The sequence below is a fragment of the Giraffa tippelskirchi genome, chromosome X (genome assembly GCF_054371585.1).
Source record: "Giraffa tippelskirchi isolate mGirTip1 chromosome X, T2T-mGirTip1v1.2.pri, whole genome shotgun sequence".
NCBI lineage: Eukaryota > Metazoa > Chordata > Mammalia > Artiodactyla > Giraffidae > Giraffa > Giraffa tippelskirchi.
Genome location: NC_137289.1, coordinates 39,059,657 through 39,077,173, shown reverse-complemented (window position 1 = coordinate 39,077,173; position 17,517 = coordinate 39,059,657). Strand labels below are relative to the sequence as shown.

At 46.0% G+C, this 17,517-nt stretch overlaps 1 protein-coding gene across 2 annotated transcripts in view; it reads left to right on the top strand.

The window, feature by feature from the left end:
• The first annotated feature begins 11,598 nt into the window (after positions 1-11,598).
• The window catches only part of LOC145536792 (plastin-3-like), a 37,313-nt gene continuing 31,394 nt past the window's right edge, over positions 11,599-17,517 (top strand). Inside the window, exons 1-2 of one of the 2 annotated variants that reach the window (XM_081566655.1) lie at positions 11,599-11,767; positions 14,179-14,486. In XM_081566655.1, coding sequence (XP_081422781.1) covers positions 14,482-14,486 — 5 coding nt within the window. In that variant the 5' untranslated portion in view covers positions 11,599-11,767; positions 14,179-14,481. The remainder of the gene's footprint in view (positions 11,768-14,178; positions 14,487-17,517) is intronic. The other variant, XM_081566656.1, reaches the window with a different exon arrangement.

The following is a 17,517-nucleotide window of genomic DNA, read 5'->3' as shown; positions in this document are numbered from 1 at the left end:
TGATTTTAGGCACGTTGCCTGACCTCTCTGTGCTTCTTCATATGAGCTGTGTGATCTTAGGCAAGTTGGCTGACCTCCCTGTGCTTCCACTTCTGACCCATGTGATCTCAGCACCCGGCCTGACTTCTCTGGTCTTAACATTAAGAGCTGTGTGATCTTGAACAAGTTGTCTGACCTCTCTGTGCTTCCACGTCTGAGGTCTTTGATCTTAGGGAAGTTGCCTAAACTCTCTGTTGGCTTCCCTGTCTATCAACAACTCCCGGAGCTGGCTCAAACTCCTGTACATCGACTCGTTGGTGCCATCAACCTACTCATCCTCTGTCATCACCTTGGCCTCCTGCAAACAAACGTTCCCAGCATTCACGTCTTTTCCAATGAGTCAGTTCTTCACATCAGGTGGCCAACGTATTGGAGCTTCAGCTCCAGCATCAGTCCTTCAAATGAATATTCAGGACTGATTTCTTTTATGATGGACTGATTTCATCTCCTTGAACTCAAGAGACTGTCAAGAGTCTTCTCCAATATTCCAGTTCAAAAGCATCATTTCTTCAGTGCTCAGCTCTCTTTACTGTCCAACTCTCACATCCATACATGAGCACTGGAAAAACCACAGCTTTGACTAGAGGAAAGTTTGTCAGCAAAGTAATGTCTCTGCTTTTTTCATATGCTGTCTAGATTGGTCAGCGCTTTTCTTCCTGCACGAAGCATCTTTTAATTTCCTGGATGCAGTCTTGTTTCCTTTTATTTTATTTTATTTTTTTGTTAGGTTTTACGTGTGTGTGTAGGGGGCTTCACAGGTGGGGCTAGTGGTAAAAAAAAACCCACCTGCCAGTGCAGGAGACAAGAGATGTGGGTTCGATCCCTGGGTTGCAAAGATCCCCTAGAGGAGGGCATGACAACCCACTCCAGTATTCCTGCCTGGTGAATCCCTGGACAAAGGAGTCTGACAGGCTATGGTCCACAGAGTCTCAAAGAGCTGGTTGTGACTGAAACGACATAGTACGCACAAATGTGTGTATGTATAGCGAGAACACAATTAGATATACTCTTAACAAATTTCGGGGCTTCTCAGGTGGCTCAGTGGTAAAGAATCCACCTGCCGTTGCAGTATATGCGGGTTTGATCCCTGCACCAGGAAGATCTCCTGGAGGAGGAAATGGCCACCCATGTAAACTCTAGAGCCTGGAAATTTTCCAGCTAGCATTCTTGCCTGGAAAAATCTCATGGACAGAGGAGCCTGGCAAGCCACAATCCATAGGGTCACAAAGAGTCCAATACGACTAAACAAGCAACAGATTTTGAATAATACTTTAAAAATCTTCCTTCATTGTGCATTTAATATCTGAAAGCTCTGTATTGATGTCCCCTATGGCATTACTGAAATTGGTAATTAGTGTCACTACTTGCTTTTTCTCTCTCTTTTTTTAATCAACCTGGTTGAAAGTTTATTATTTTGTTAATCTATTCAAGGTATCAACAGTTGGTTTCATGGAGTTTTCTGGTACTACTGATTTTCGGGTTTCTATTTAATTGATTTCTGTTCAGATGTTTGTTAATCTTTTTTTTTTTTTTTTTTTGCTGGTTGTGGATTAAATTTTATTGTACTTTTCTAGCTTCTTCAGTAAGAAGGTTATTGGTCTTTGAACGATCATTGGCCTTTTTCCTTTTCTAATACAACGATTTAATGCTATAAATTTCCCTCTTTGAAGATTTGGTGTCACCTCATAAATTTTGATCTGTTGTATTTCCTATTTCTCCTTTGATCTTGGCATTAATTTGAAGTGGTTTTAATTTACAAATAGTTTGTGATTTTCTAGCTATCTTTCCACAGCTAATTTCTACTTTAATTCTCCTGTGGTCAGGGAATATACTTTGTATGATTTCAGTCCTTTTGAACTCATGACGTTTTTAAAATCGCATATCTCATGAACTTCCATATTCACTTTAGAAGAATATGTATTTGGTTGCTGTTGTTCTGTTGGTCTTTCCAGGTGGTGCAGTGGTAAAGAATCTGCATGCCAACGCAGGAGAGGCAAGAGACGCAGGTTCAGTCTCTGGGTCCGGAAGATCCCCTGGAGTAAGAAACGGCAACCCACACCAGTATTTTTCCCTGGAAAATTCCACGGACAGAGAAGCCTGACAAGCCACGATCCATAGGGTCACAAAGAGTCCAATACGACTAACCATGCAACAGGCTACAGTCCGTGGGGTCTTAATGAGTTGGACACAAACGAGTGACTGAGCACATTCTATAAATATCAATTAGGTCAAGCTGGTTCATAGTATTATTCAAGTCTTCTATATATTTTCTCATTTTTTTGCTCTCTTATTGTATTAACGACTGGGAGTGAAAAGTTAAAGTTTCCAGCTGCAACTGTGGATTTGTCTGTTTCTCCTTTCCATTCTATCAGCTTTTGGCTCCTATATTTTTAAAATAGCCTACACATTCATGATTGTTACGTCTTCTCAATGAACTGAATTCTCTATCATTATGCACTGTCCTTCTTTATCTTCAGTAAAAGTCCTCATTCTGAAGTATAGCTTAATGGGATTAATTCAGCCTCTCCAGCTTTGATTTGATTTGGAATTTGAAGGTGTAAGTATTTCCACCCATTTAATTTTAAATTATTAACTTTTTTAGGGTGAGATCATTTTTGACCATACATAATGTGATCTGACCAACTAGGTCTTTAAGTATTTATCTGGCTTCATGGGCCTTCGCTGCTGCGTGCAGGCTTCTCTCTAGTTGCAGTGTATGGGCTTCTCTTGTTGCAGCACAAGGGCTTCGTTGCCTCGAGACATGTGGGATCTTTGCTCCTAGACCAGGGATCACACCTGTGTCACCTGCATTGGAAAGCAGATCCTTAACCACTGGACCACCAGAGGAGTCCCCCAAAGTAGGTCTTTTAGTTGACATGTGTAGGCAAGTTACAATTAGTGTGTACACAGTTCAGTTTTAAATCTCCCATCTGGATATGCTTTTCTTTATATCACATATGTTCTTTCAGTGACCAGTTGTCCATTTCTTCTCTTCGTTTAGATGGTTGTTTTCTTTAATTAGTCCATTCTATTGCCTCTATTGGCTTTCTAGCTATACATCTTATGAAAAATCTTTCTAGGGAATTCCCTGGCACTCCAAGGATTAGCTCTTGGTGCTTTCACTGCCATGGCTCCAGGTCCAGTCCTTGGTTAGGGAACTAAGATCCCACGAGCTGAGTGCACAGCCAAAATAATCTTTCTAGCGGTGGCTCTAGAGTTTACAATATGCATTTTATACTTCTTCCAATAAGCCCTCAATTAATACTATACCCAGTTCCTATCGAAGAACCTTAAAACTGTGTGTTTCCCTTTCCTTCCTGCTATTCTTTTCTTACATTTTATTTTTGCATATGTAACAAACACCACGGTACGCTTAATATTTTTGCTTTCAATGATTATCATATGAGATTAACTACTTTTAAAATGTATATTTATAAAACGTATTACTATTTCCAGTATGAGTCAATTCTTTGTACAGACCCACATGTTTTTCTATCCTTTTCCTTCTTCCTTAAGAACTTCATTAAAAGACTTTGTATGGCAGATCTGTTAGCAATGAATATTCTTAGATTTTTAGTTTGATAGTCATTGGTTTAAATATTTCCACTTCATCTTCACGTTTCAAACAGCATTTGCACTGATTAGACAATTCTGGGTGGTATAAATTCTGATGAGAATTCTGCTTTCTCAAATTTGTTCCTGTGTATGAAACGTGTCTTTTTGTTTCTCTTTCTGCCACTGCTGATGTCACATCAGAGTCGCTGCTGATGTTTGAGTCAATCTTTTCAGTAGTTGAGCTGGCCTTCAGTTGTTTTCTGTCTATAGACATTTTCGATGCAATACAGTTTTTTACTATACTCTAGACATGGAGAATTGTACCTTGTTGAGTTCTGGATTTTATGATAATAGTAATAGCAATAATAATAATTCCTTTCAGTAGTTTTGAGACCGAGCCTGTGATGCATTTCAGATGCTTAGAAGGAGATTTATCCTTTTCAGGCTTGCTTTCAATCATTGTTAGATTGGACAAGAGCAGTCACTAATCTAGGGCTAATTTGCCCCGCTACTGAGGTAATATCTTGCTGAGTAATGTGCAAGATACCTGCATATTATGAGTGTTTTCTTCCCTCTGGCAGGTAAGAAGAAGAACTATCTCCATCCCTCTGTGAACTCTGAGATCGCTCCACCCACTCCTTTTCGGTGGTTCTTTTCGTGGCCTTAGGTGCATTCTTCACACATATGAGCTGATCGGAATGGAGCAGGGGGCTCCCAGGGAACCCTGTACAAATATCGGTAGCGCTCGCTCCTGTTCTCTCTCTCTCTCTGCAGTCCTCCCTGCTAGGTGCAGCTCCCCTTTCTCTTGTCCTGTGTTCCAGGATTTCTAGCTGTGTTGGCCTCCCTGAATGCTGTACTCTGTTTCGTCAGATCTGGCAGAGTGCTGGCCTCTGGGTGGGTTCCCTCTTCCTGCACTAACGCTTGGAAACTTCTTCAGGAAGTAAGCCAGGGAAAATTGTAGTTCTCACCTCGTTTTCCCCCTTCTCTCAGGCATCAGCATCTTGCAGGTTCTACTATGTATGAGAACCATCACAAAATTTCAGTTACTTAAAGTGGGAGGATAAATACAAGCCTGTTAATTCCTCATGGGCTGAACCAATTCCTAAGTCAGTCTTGTTGTTTTCTAAAATGTATTTATTTATTTTAATTGGATAATTGTTTTTTAAAAAAGTTTATCTTTAATTGATGTCTTTACAATTTACATTTCTGTATCTATTTTGTAAAAGACATAATTTATTAGCACAATAGTAAACCTGTACCATAAATAGAGTGTCTGTGCACCGCAAGGAAAGATCCGCAACTCAATTTGGGGTGCACGGACTCGCTAGCTGTGCCACAGGCTCAGTGGTTGGAGCGAATTCGCATGCCCTGCACTGCAACGTGAATTCTTAACCATAGGATTACCAGGGAAGTCCCCTCAAGTCCATCTTAGTTAGTTATTGAATTCTGGGTTCAGAGGGTCAGTTATCTTTCCTTATGACGTGTCTGTGTTTGTGTGTTCTGCGATGAAATGGTTGAGGGAAACTCCCAAGGAGTTGACATGAGTGCAAAGACGTAACAACTTTGATGCAGTCCTGAAAATTACCTCTATTTATGATGCGGCGGAGGCTGTCACGAGGGTCTGGAGTCTGCACCAACCCCATCTTCTCTATTGTACCTACACCAGAAGCGGATCAGCAGGGAACATTTACCGTGGCCATGTGCTGCTCTTCCCTACCCTCACATGAGCTGGGTTCCCTTATGCACACTAACTGCCTGGCCCTGGGCCATGTAAGTTTGAGAACCCTGTTCCTGGACATCTTCCAGAGGCCCTCACATACAAATGCTCTGTGCTACAGGTATTGTTTTCATCATATGACCTTGCTTTATATATTAATAGTTACTCAAATATTATCTGAGTACGGGGCTGGTGAGATTCCATTAGTATATCAGTACATGGACTACACAGGTCATCTCACTCCACGTTCTCTGCTCCCAGGACCTACCACTGGGGTTAGTTATCACTGCCTCCTTGTTCCTTTCAAACAGGTTTCTCTGTATTTAAACCACACACACACACACGGCTTTCACAAACACACACACACACACACACACAGGGCTTCCCTGGTAGCTCGGCTGGTAAAGAACCAGCCTGCAATGTAGGAGACCCCGGTTCGGACCTGGGTCAGGAAGAACCCTGAGAAGCAATAGGCTACCGACTCTGGTATTCTTGGGTTTCCCTGGTGGCTCAGATGCTAAAGAATTCACCTGCAATGCAGGAGACCTGAGCTTGGTCCCAGTGTTGGGAAGATCCCCTGGAGGGGGGCATGGCAACCCACTCCAGTATTCTTGCCTGAAGAATCCCCATGGACAGAGGAGCCTGGAGGGTTACAGTCCATGGGGTCGCAAAGAGGCAGACATGACTGAGCGACTAAGCACAGCAGAGCACACACACAGACAAATACACACACAGAGCAGGCCCCACTATGAGCATCTCCCATTTGCTTCCCCTCCCCACAACTATTAACAGCATCTCCTGAAGCAGTTCCATAGGATCAGTACACACTGGTCCCCTCATTGTGTTCCACGGCCAGTGCGTGCTGCATGCTCTACCATGAACCCCTCACCGTTAGTTTACCATCCAAAGATCATTGACAATTAATGGACATAAAGAGGTTTTGCACAATTATTTGCTACCACCTTCCTTCTACACACAGGTCTACGAATGTGGGTGTGTTGATTATACATTTTTAAAGTGGAGCTGCTGGATCAAGACTCAGTCGGTCACCAATCACCCAATGAGCACCTACTATGTGCTGGGCACTGGGGTGACTGACAAAACTGGACAGAAAATATCCTTCCTTCAGGGACAGGACAAGGATTTTGAAAGGAGTGTTCACTTTGATAGATGCTGCCACAGCGCTGTCCAATCTACAGTGCAGGAGAAGTCAAGCTTGCTTCCTACCTCCTCACATCATTCTCAGGGCGGACAGAGGGGAATCCCCTTTCTCAGATGTCCAGGAGGCCACTCCAACCCCCATTTTGCCCACGCCCGTCCCCTGCACATTAGAATACACAGGCAGCAGTTTTTGGTTGTGGGGCTTGGAAGGCAAGGAATACTAGACCACTCTGCACAGCCCACGTGGAAAACGCAGGTTCAGGCTCTCGCGGGGTACAGCGACAGAGACCCCAGATCAGACCAGGGCTCACACAGGCACTGAGGCTGATGAGCAAGAGCTTGCAGTGGGGGCCTGGGGCCTGAGCACCGAAGGGCCAGTGGAACCCAGTTTCCAGGAGTGTTTGCTGCCCAGTCAACAGGCTGGAGAGGCTTCCCCAGTCAGTGGCTGCTTTAGCGAGGTCACTCTAGGAGTCAGCAGGCATCCTTGGGCGGGGCTCTGAGTTTCAGGTAATCATCCTTCTGAGTTGCAGTGTCCTAAGCACTTCTAAGGTGCCATCTCACTTCTTCTTCACTAGGTCCCTTGAAGAAAACCCTGTCACACCTGTGGGACCTTGAGTCTGGCTCTTTCTCTCACAGACCCTCACCCTTTCCCACCAGCCCTGAGGGAAGTGCCCTGGACTCCTGGTCTGGGTCTGGATATTCGCTGGATCTTGGAGAGATTTTCCGTTCCTCCCTCAGCAGGAATTTGTGACAGACCCCTGTGTGTGGGCAGGAGAGAGGTGTCCTGAAGAATGCAGGGAGTAGACAGGGTCCTCACGGGATCCTCTGAGGAAGGGGGGTGCCAGCTGAGAGGCCACAAATGGAGTGAGGGTGTCAATGAGGCCCTGGGAGTCGGGCTGGGGGAGGGGCTAAAGAGGCCCCTGAGGTGGGAGGGGAGGCCTCTTGGAAGATGAGGGGAGGGGTGGGAATTTGGGGAGAGAGAGGAGTTGTGGCAGCTGTCACCAGGAGAGGGACTCTGGAAGATGACAGATGATTAGAGGGATGTAAGGGAGTTGTCATAGGCACAGTGAGGGGAAACCCTCTCCGATCTCCAGAATTCAGTAGCCCACAGTGGGTGCTGAGAGAGACGACCAAGTCCCCGGGGCTTCTTCTCTGGATCTGGGATTCACTCTGAACCTCCCATGGGGCAGGATACAAAGTTACCATGACCAGAGGTGACCGGTGATGGGGGGAGGGTTAGGGCCTAAGTCAGGGACCCAGACATGGGAAGTCAGTTTCAGAACCCCTCAGCTCTAAGGCACACCACACCCCTGGAGTGAAACTGCCTTCCTCAGAATGACATGCTGGTGAATGCAGACTGCAGGGGTTGCAAGACTTGCGGCCTCTCTCCCTTGGTGTTGACTTAACAGAGTCTCAGTGCCACTGCCCACACGGAAGTCCAGAGGGAAAGAATTGGGGCTCTGTGTCCCAGGGTGCAGCCTGTCGGCCCTGTGCGGAGGGGTGTGACGCCTCCGAGCTAAAGGGGAGCTGTTAGCTTGAGTAGTGTCTACTTAGAGAAAAACATACGGTGGAAGTGTTGGGAGTCTAAGTTGGGTTCAGGGTCTTCTGGGGACTAGAACCCAGGACACAGCTACTCTGTTAGCTCTGAGGAACCTGCTCTGAGGAGGTAGCAGAGAAGTCAGTATGATTTTGGCTAGGAAATACATTCAGTCAAGTATGGATATTGGTGAAAGATTACTGTGAAACACAGAGATCAGATATCACAAGTTACCGCTTTTCATGCTTTTCTGTGTTTGGGAAGATGCAAGAATCTGGCGTCACTGAACCTTTTCCTGAGGTATCCGTGCAACGAAATAAAGGCCAGCTGGTCCAAAGCATAGTGTGCCTCATCCTGTTTTTCACTCTGAATTCCTTCAGGATGCAGTGTCATTCAGCAACCACAGAGGTTACAACCTCACCCGATAGAACTGGCTGTGAGCAATGCTGTTTGTCTTAGGGATCCTAACTCATCTGAGGCCACAGTGGGAATTTCTGAGCTGGTTAGGGTCTGTGTCCTCAGGTGTGACATATTTGAGCTGCTTGGTATTGGTGTCCAGGATGAGCAGGCTCGGAACTATTTGTGGATCTCTGTCCCAGGTATGGAGTCTCTGAACTATGGGGAGGAGGGGTGGTCTTTGTCCAGAGGGATGGGCCTCTGAGCTGTTCATGTATCTGCAAATGAGAGTGTTCTTGAGATGAAGGCTGGATAGACCCCACTCTCACGGGTCTAGAAGTAGACCTGTGATTTCACATTTGCTATGATTTCTACCATGCCTGCCTACAGAGATGAAAGCTTGGGGCCCCATCCTCAGGGAGAGTAAGTGATGTGCAGTTCACAGGAGCCCATGGAAATAACTCTGATAAGAACAAAACTTTCTGACATGATGACCACCCTTGATAGGGGCCCTGTGACCAAATCTGTGTTCACACACTCACTCATTCAATCTGCCCAACCCACAACAAGGAGGGCACTGTTTGTAGATGGGAGCCCAATCCAAAGCCCAGTGCAGATGGAAAGTCTCAGCACCGGAGGAGGGGAGAAACTGGATGTAAGCCTGGGTTCCTTGGAGGAGGCAGGGAAGACTCAGCACAACCCTGGCCAGGTAGTGAGGGAGGGGGGCATTTGCACAGGGCCGCAAGGACCCTGTGACTGACGCACTGTCAGGATATTTCTCTGTGTCTCCCCATCACACACTCAGCTGGTTACCGGATATATGGAATGCAACCTTCTCATCCCCTGGGAGGTGGTGCTGAAAATTACAGAGGTGAGGCTCCAAGCAGGTGGGGAGAAACTTCACACTCAGCAATTTTCATGAGGCTCCACCACAAATGCAGAGACCCCTGCCTCTCTTTCCCCCATTAAAGCATTCATTGGCACTGAGGTCAGCAGGAGTGTAGTCTGGACAGAAGAGGTTGTGAGGGACCCTGTGTACAGCATGAGCCTCCCCATGACTGGAACATGTCCTTGTCTTGATGGGCAGAGGCCCCTGATGTGTGTCAAGGGAGCATGACCGATGCCCTGGCCATGGGTAACTCAATCACTCCCTAGAGGCAGTCCCCGAGGAGGGGCCTCTTTTCTCCTGTAGAGACAGGTACATCATCCAGTAGCAGGGCTGGGCACCCATAGGTGGCTGCTAACTAAGTGGGGACACTTTGCTTCCAGAAAGAGTCTCTCTGCTCCTATCTAATGCTCTAGCTTTGTCTTTCTCCCTGACAACTCCGTGCCTGTTACATCGTCCCTCTTTGCCTCTGTAAGACTGAATGTGACCTCACTCACACCACGAGGGTCCTTGTTCTGGCTCTCCTGAGGGTATCATCCATTGACATGGATGTTCACTGGGAGCAGTAGGGGGCATTCCCCTTGAGAGTGGGGATTCGAGGAAAGGCACGTTCAGCTTCAGAGGGCCTGTGGTTTTCTTGGGGGTAAACCAGGCGTTCCTCAACAATCATTGTCTGATCTGGGCCTCTGAAGGAAGCATGGGGGCTTCTCTTGTAGGAACCCTCCTGGGGCTCAAGTCAAAGTCCTCCCCATGGCCAGTACGCCCTATGGGACCTGCCCCTCGTTACCTCTCTCATCCAATCTCCTGGCTCTGCCTCCATCACGCTGTGACAGTCACATCAGCCTCCTCACTGTTTTCACACACACGACACTGAGTTCCACTCCCCACTTTTTCCACTGGCCATTATCTCTGTCTGGGGTACTCTTCTCCCAGAGAGGCATCTCTTCTAGGCTTTTGCTCAAAAGTCACAATCTTAGAAAGAACTTCCGTGACCACTCTTTCTAGACATGATCCCCTCTCTCTATTTCACTATCCCGATTTAATTTTAATCACGGCAGTTACAAACGCCTGAAAAATTACTTAGAGTTTGGGGGTGTATGATCCCAACAGAATGTACATTCCATGAGGGCAAGGTTGATTTTCTCCTTCCTAACACTCATAGTTGTGCTTCACACATACATGTGCTTCACACATGACTGAATGACAGAATGAATAAATTTAAACTCGTTGAGAGAGGCACAGCTAGACAGGCTGAGGATTCTGCTAGGGAACATATTCAGGGATGACAAGATGATGACAAAGCTGTGGTCTTTATCTCACCTACATGGTGTCCTTGGGTCCCCTTGGAGATGACCCCTTTTCTAACAGAATGGAAAGTCCTGTTGTCCTTTCACATATCACTCGCAGTCAGCGACAGAGGCCGTCCCCACGCCAGGCCTTCGGATTCCATTCTCAGTAGCTTTATCTCTTCTGCCAGTTGGGGGACTGTGGCCGCCTTTCCCCATGAGACCTATTCTGTGTTAAGCAGGAAAGCACAAACAAGCACCAATGCCAATGCTCAGCACAGAGAAAATTCTTTGAATGCTTCCTGTTACAATAGTGGCCACCACAGAGGAGTAATCTTCAGTTTATGAAGACTTTTTTCCGAGTCCAAGAGTGTGGCAATCTGTGGGGTTTTCCTCCTGACTTTGTCTTTCCACCCTTTGCATTATCATCCTGGGAAGGTTGGGGAATCTACGTCTGTTGTTCCCCAATCTCACCACCAAGAGGCGCTCGAGATGAAACAGTTTTGTCCTGGGATGTACCGCTGAGGGGTAGCGGTAGGACCACCCACTCTGGAAGGTACCATTGGGAGAGTGCGTGTGACAACACAGAGGGTCCCCTGACACCGCGTCGGGCATCGACCACAGTTCCCAGCGGAGGCACTCATGGCGCCACTGGGTCCAACCGCATTCGCTCCACTCCGCCTTCCCGCCGCATTTGAATTTGAGTGGACACTGATATTAAGCCGCAACTTTCTTTGTCTCTTTTCCAACTCCACCCCTTCGTTTTGACATGGTCACATCCAAGGTGGGGATGGCTCCAGAGCGAGAGATTGGCTGCCGCTTTGGGGGTAAGGCGACCGGGAGATGGCCGGAATTAGTTCTTCCGGAGCGCGAGTATACGCGGAAGTCCGGCTACTCCCGCCCTCCTTTTTCTCCTGCTCAGTTCCCATTGGCTGCCTGTCTTAGACAGGCACTGAGGTCGCGGAGCTGGACCTCTGGGCGCGAGGCGTGCGTATACCAGTGCGCCTGCGTTCGTTTGCCCGGCTTTTCAGAGTGTGCCATGTTTTCTCCGAGTTTTACCGCTTTTCCCGAAGGGGTTGAATGGCTGCCTTGGTTACTGGCGAGGTTCGGCACAGTCAGTGGCTGTGCAGGGCGACCGTGTTTCAGTCTTACTGAGCTCTCCCTCAGTCTGGATCAGATGGCAACGCGCGGTAAGTCGCACAGATGCATGCAATTCATGACCAGGGAGAGGTCTCAGGGCTTGTTTCGTGTCTCTCCCTGGAGAGTAACCTGGGTCAGGGAGCTTGGGGTTGTGTATGGCTACGTGTGACATCACAGATGCTGTTTTGGGTACGCTTGATCTCTCTGAGCCATTGGCCAGGATTGTGGGTGATGGGGTATTTGATCGGAGTGGATTTTGAGAGCCATAGTCCAAAGCCTCTAGGATGTGTGTGCCTGTGTGCCGGGATGTGCATTTTTGGAGCTTTGGGGCACTTGAGTCCCTGGGTGTGAGATCTCTGTGTAGGCGTCTGCGCCCCAGAATGTGAGATCTCTGAGCTTTTGATTCTGGGTCCCAAGTTGTGCTGTCTCTGAGCTGCTTTGAGGAGGGGTTTGTCTTAAGGTGGAAACTCTCAGCTGCTTGGGGTCTGCGCACAGGGTGCAGGTTTTCCATTTGTCTGGGAACTTTATCTGCAGGTTGTATGATGTTCTTGAGTTACTCAAGGTTATGTCTTTCTGCTTAGCGGTTTCTGTATTAACTTAGTAAGTGTCCGGAGTGGTTCGGAAGTCAGTCTCCGTGATGTGAAGTATCTGTGCGATTCTCATTTGTTTCTGTCTTGACGACCTTGGTCTGTTTGGAGGCTCTTTGTCGCAGTGTGTTTGGTCTCTGTCGTATTTGAGGGTCTGAGGCTCGAGTTGTGAGCTCTCTGTGCAGATACTCAGTGACCTTTTTTTGTGTGTCTGGGTATCTACCTGAGCTGTTTGGAGTCGTTGTGTTAGAAATAAAACCTCTTGAGTTCTTGGCTGTGAGGTCTCTGTCCAGGAGCTGAGGATTTGGAAGCTGGCAGATATGATTCCGAAGCCTGGAACCTGACATGCTGACTGTGTGTCATTGAGCGTGTATGATAATTAATTCAGTGGGGCCAGTGTCGGTCTTGGAGGGTACCTGTGCATGTTAGCGATGTGTGTAAAGGGCCTGGCTCCCGACTGTCCTTCAGCAAATGTTTTCTGAGCACCTGCCATATACCAGAGCGCTATTCGAGGAGTTTGTAACAGGACAAAACGGACCAAGTCTCTCGTTTCAGAGACCTGGTAGTCAGTAAGTAAATCAAGGGTGGGTGGCAGGCACTATGAAGAAAGATAATACTAGATCAGGGGAAAGGGGGTGTGTGGGGTATGATGTTATTATTTTATTCAAGATAATGAGGGAAAATCTCCCTGAAAGATGGCAATTAAGCAGAGATGTGGAGGAAGTGAGGGAGCAGGCCATGGGCTTACCTAAGGGAAGAGCATTCCAGGCTGAAGGAGCAATAAACGCAACAGTCCTGGCAGGGAAATCTACTTGAGGTGCTTCTGAATGTCAAGGAGTCCCGTGATGCTCTGAGTTTGTCATGTTTCATTGGGTTTAGCACTCATTGCAAAGGGTCTGGTGCCGAAATCTCTGTTTCTCCCACAATTTGTGGTCATCCGCATTTCACAGATGAAGGACTCAAGGCTCCAACGTGTGCCCTGCACCTTCTCTCCTAGCTATACCTGAAATTAGGAGTGAAACCTTCTGGTCCATGATGAGACAGAAAGCTTGAGTATACCAGCTGCAGGGATGATAGCATCCAGCTGAATGTCAGTCAGCCAGCGGATATCAGTTACAATATGGGAATCGCGCCTCATAACACTGCTACTCTTGATGCAGGGCAGGACTTAAGAAGGAGGAAGCAACTGGGGCAAAGGAGGGAGGCAGGAAGGAGAAGCTGGAGGACAATGAGAAAATAAAACCAATGGCTTCATCACATTGCTTGGATTTGGCCCATTTTACCTTGAGTAACTGGTTGTGTTAGAATATAGTCACCTTTTCTCTGTCCCTACCCATTTTTTCCCTCCCTTTGTCTGTTGTGCCAGGGATACCACCTGGGCCTGGAGATTTCTGTAAATTTTTCAACTACAAGCTCGATTTTTAAATAGATTATCTATTTCTTTTTGGCTCAACTTTGTTAGTTAGTTCCTTTCACCGAAATTGCCAGATGTAGTTATTATAATCATTCACAGAATCCTTTTAATTTCTGTGAGATCTGAAATCTATTTTACTTCCGATATTCGTAAGTGTTGTCTTTAGATATCTTGCTTTTTTTGGTCTACATGAGTAGACGTTTATGAATTTGTATTGATCTTTTGAAAGAGCCAGCTTTGGGTTTTGTTGATCATCTCTACTTTTTTTTTTTTTCTGATATGTGTTCTCATCGCTATTTCCCTTATTTTGCTGACAGTCTCGCTACTAATGAGGTTTACTAAAGTCCCTGAGAGTTTCCCAAGCATAGTGAAAACGGACAGATTCTAGGGCACTATTGTAGCTGCACTAAGTGAGATGCACCGAGTGCGGATCATGAAATCTCCATTTTTCTTTTTTTAGAATTCCTCAGTTCTGATTGACATGGACAACTTGTCTAGGCACTACTAGAGCAGAGGAATGGTCTTATTTTGCCTCCTGCCAGGCTCTGTCTCCACTGGGAGCATGTGTAGGTGACAGGGGTTTGCTGCCTTCTCTGATGCACAAACCCAAGACCTCCAGTCTAGGAGACTCACTGACCTGCTGTCTGCTGTTCTGAGGAGGCTCTCAGACTATCCTTTCTGCAAAACATCCTGATGCAGTCTTGCCAAGCCTCTATCTGAAAGATTTCTGAAGAAATCCGATTTCTATTTCGTGTGCATTTCTATGAGGTAAGATCAATTTGTGTTATGTGGTAGCTGTTATTCTACATATTTTGCCATAGCCGTTGGATCTTAGCCTTGACTGAATAAATACAGAACACACTGAGGTTTCCACAATGCCTCGAGACCGGTGGTTCCCTGACTGCTGGGCGACTCTGAGCAAGTAACATAGTGTCTCTGTGCCTCATTCTTCCATTAGCCACATAGAAGCACTAGCTTGGAGTAAATTTAACTACTTCATGGGGCAGTGTAGAACACTGACCATGTTAAGACAGGGGAAAGTGTCAGAACAGTATGTGCCATATGGTACGTTCCCGGTCAATTCTAGCTGTTGTCATTACTGTAGTTAATATTATTGCTGTTCCACATTTCCCTGGATAGTGCTCCAGGGACACAGTGTCAAGACCACCTTTGACTCACCGCATGGACCTTGCAGCATCACTTCAGCCCTTCAGGGCCTCAAGAATGGATTGTATGAGGCATGGGGGAAGGATTTTTTTTTTTTTTTTTTAGCATAATGAGTATTCGGCTCTTCCTGTGGGGACATTGTGAAGCCTAAATACAACACTGAGGCTTCATCATGTGCTCGTATGGAAAAATTTAGTGCATATTCTCTATGCAGTTACAAGTCTAATGACCCCTTCCTATGATATGTATAATGACAGGAAGTAAGTGGTCACTGGCCAGTTATAGAACTAGAGTATATAAAGTTTTAAAAACCTTACAGAGGGTCATTTAAAGGCCAAGAAACTTCTTCACATAGGTTTTTTTTTATTTTGGCTTTCTTTTTATCAAGTGTAATTCCCCTGTATCAAATTCTGAAAATCTCAATCTAATGAAGATATGAAAATGTTAATAGTCAAACTTTCATCATTAATGCTTTATTTCTTGTTTAGTTTTCACATTGCCAGTTTTAGTGTGTTTCTTATTTCTTCTGCTAATATTCATGATTTTTAATCCAAGGGTAATGGTATGGATATTTTCTGAGGTAAATCATGAGGAGATCGTCAGCCATGATTTTGGATGGAGAGTCTGAGGATGGAACACGGGTGCTAGAGAGCGGAGTTGGGGTGGGAGGGGAAAAGGGTGGGGGCGGGGACGGGGGTGTGAGTACAAGCAGAAACGGAAGTGAAGAGAGGCAGGAAGATAAGCTCACCCTTCTGAACCGTGGTTAGCTCTCCATGTGTGCACGTATAATGAAGTCTTTGAGTACTCATCACAACACTATGAGGTAGCATTTTTAATGCTGTCATCCCTTTCGGCAGCTGAGGAAGCAGAAACACGTAGCGGTTAACGGGTGAATGAATTTACCCAAAGTCACCTCCCTGGCAAGAGCTGAGTCAGATTGGTGCCAGGTGGAGAGGAACAGAGACGTGTTGTATCTGACCCCCAATCTGGAACACATTGCGGTGTCTAGTGTACTCTGGATCAAAAGGCAGATCCACATGTCCATCCGCAGGAAACTTTACCGTGTACGGATTGAACACAGTGTCTCCTAAGTGCATGAAAGACCATGGGATGTCAGGTCAGCATGCACATATCACAGAGAACAGTTCCTGGTCCAAATAATAGATACAGTATCATGAAGACATTAACTCCCCTATCTCATACTTTTTAAAAATGAAGAGAACGGAACCTGGAAGGCAATAGATCACATATTAAGGGGTTTTTTCCCTCTCAATTGTGACATTCTAGGTAATTTCCAAATTAACCTATTTCTAGCTTTTAACAAATATTTATTTTTCATTGATTGATTATTATTTACAGTATTGGTTTGATTTCTGTCACACCTCAACCCGAATTAACCATAGTTTTCGGTGTACATATGTCCCCTCCCTCTTGAATCCCTCCCACTTCCCGCTCATTCCCACCCCTCTAGGTTATTACAGAGCCCCCGTTTGTGTTCCCTGAGTCATACAGCAAATTCCCATTGGCTATCTATTTACATATGTTAATGTATATTCATCCATGCTACTCTCTCCATTTATCTCACCCACTCCCTCTCCTCCCCTACCCTTGTGCACAAGTCTGTTCTCTATGTCTGCGTCTCTATTGCTGCTCTGGGATCAGGTTTATCAGTACCATCCTTCTAGATTCCACATGTATGCGTTAATATACGGTATTTGTTTTTCTCGTTCTAACTTACTTCCCTCTGTATAATAGGCTCTGGGTTCATCCACCTCCTTAGAACTGACCCAGATGCATTCCTTTTTTTCTATGGCTGAGTAGCATTCCATTGTATATACGCACCTCAGCTTCTTTATCCATTCCTCTGTCGATGGACATCTAGCTTGCTTCCATGTCTTGGCTACCGTAAATAGTGCTGGAGTGAACACTGGGGTACGTGTGTCTTTTTCAGCTTTGGTTTTTGGAAGGTCATATGCCTAATAGTGGGATTGCTGGGTCACATGGTGGTTTTATTCCTAGTTTTTTAAGGCATTTCCACACTGTCTTCCATAGTGACTGTATCAATTTACATTCCCACCATCTCTAGCACTTGTTGCTTGTGGACTTTTTGATGATGCCCATTCTGTCTGGTGTGAGGTGATATCACGTTGTAGTTTTGATTTGCATTTCTCTAATAATGAGCTTCTCTGGTGCCTCAGATGGTAGAGAGTCTTCCTGCAGTGCAGGAGCCCCAGGTTCAATCCCTGGGTCAGGAAGATCCCCTGGAGGAAGAAATGGCAACCCACTCCAGTATGCTTGCCTGGAAAATTCCATGGACAGAGGAGCCTGGTGGGCTACAGTCCGTGAGCTTGCAAAGAGTTGGACACGACTGAGCGACTAACACTCTAATCATGAGTGATGGAGAGCATCTCTTCATGTGTTTCTTAGCCATCTCTATGTCTTCTTTGGAGAAATATCTGTTTAGGACTTTTGCCCACTTTTTGACTGGGTTGTTTGTTTCTCTGGTATTGACTTGTATGAGCTGTGTGTATGTTTTGGAAATTAATAGTTTGTCAGTTGTTTCAGTTGCTATTATTTTCTCCCATTCTGAGGGTGGTCTTTTCACTGTGTGTATAGTTTCCTTTGCTATGCA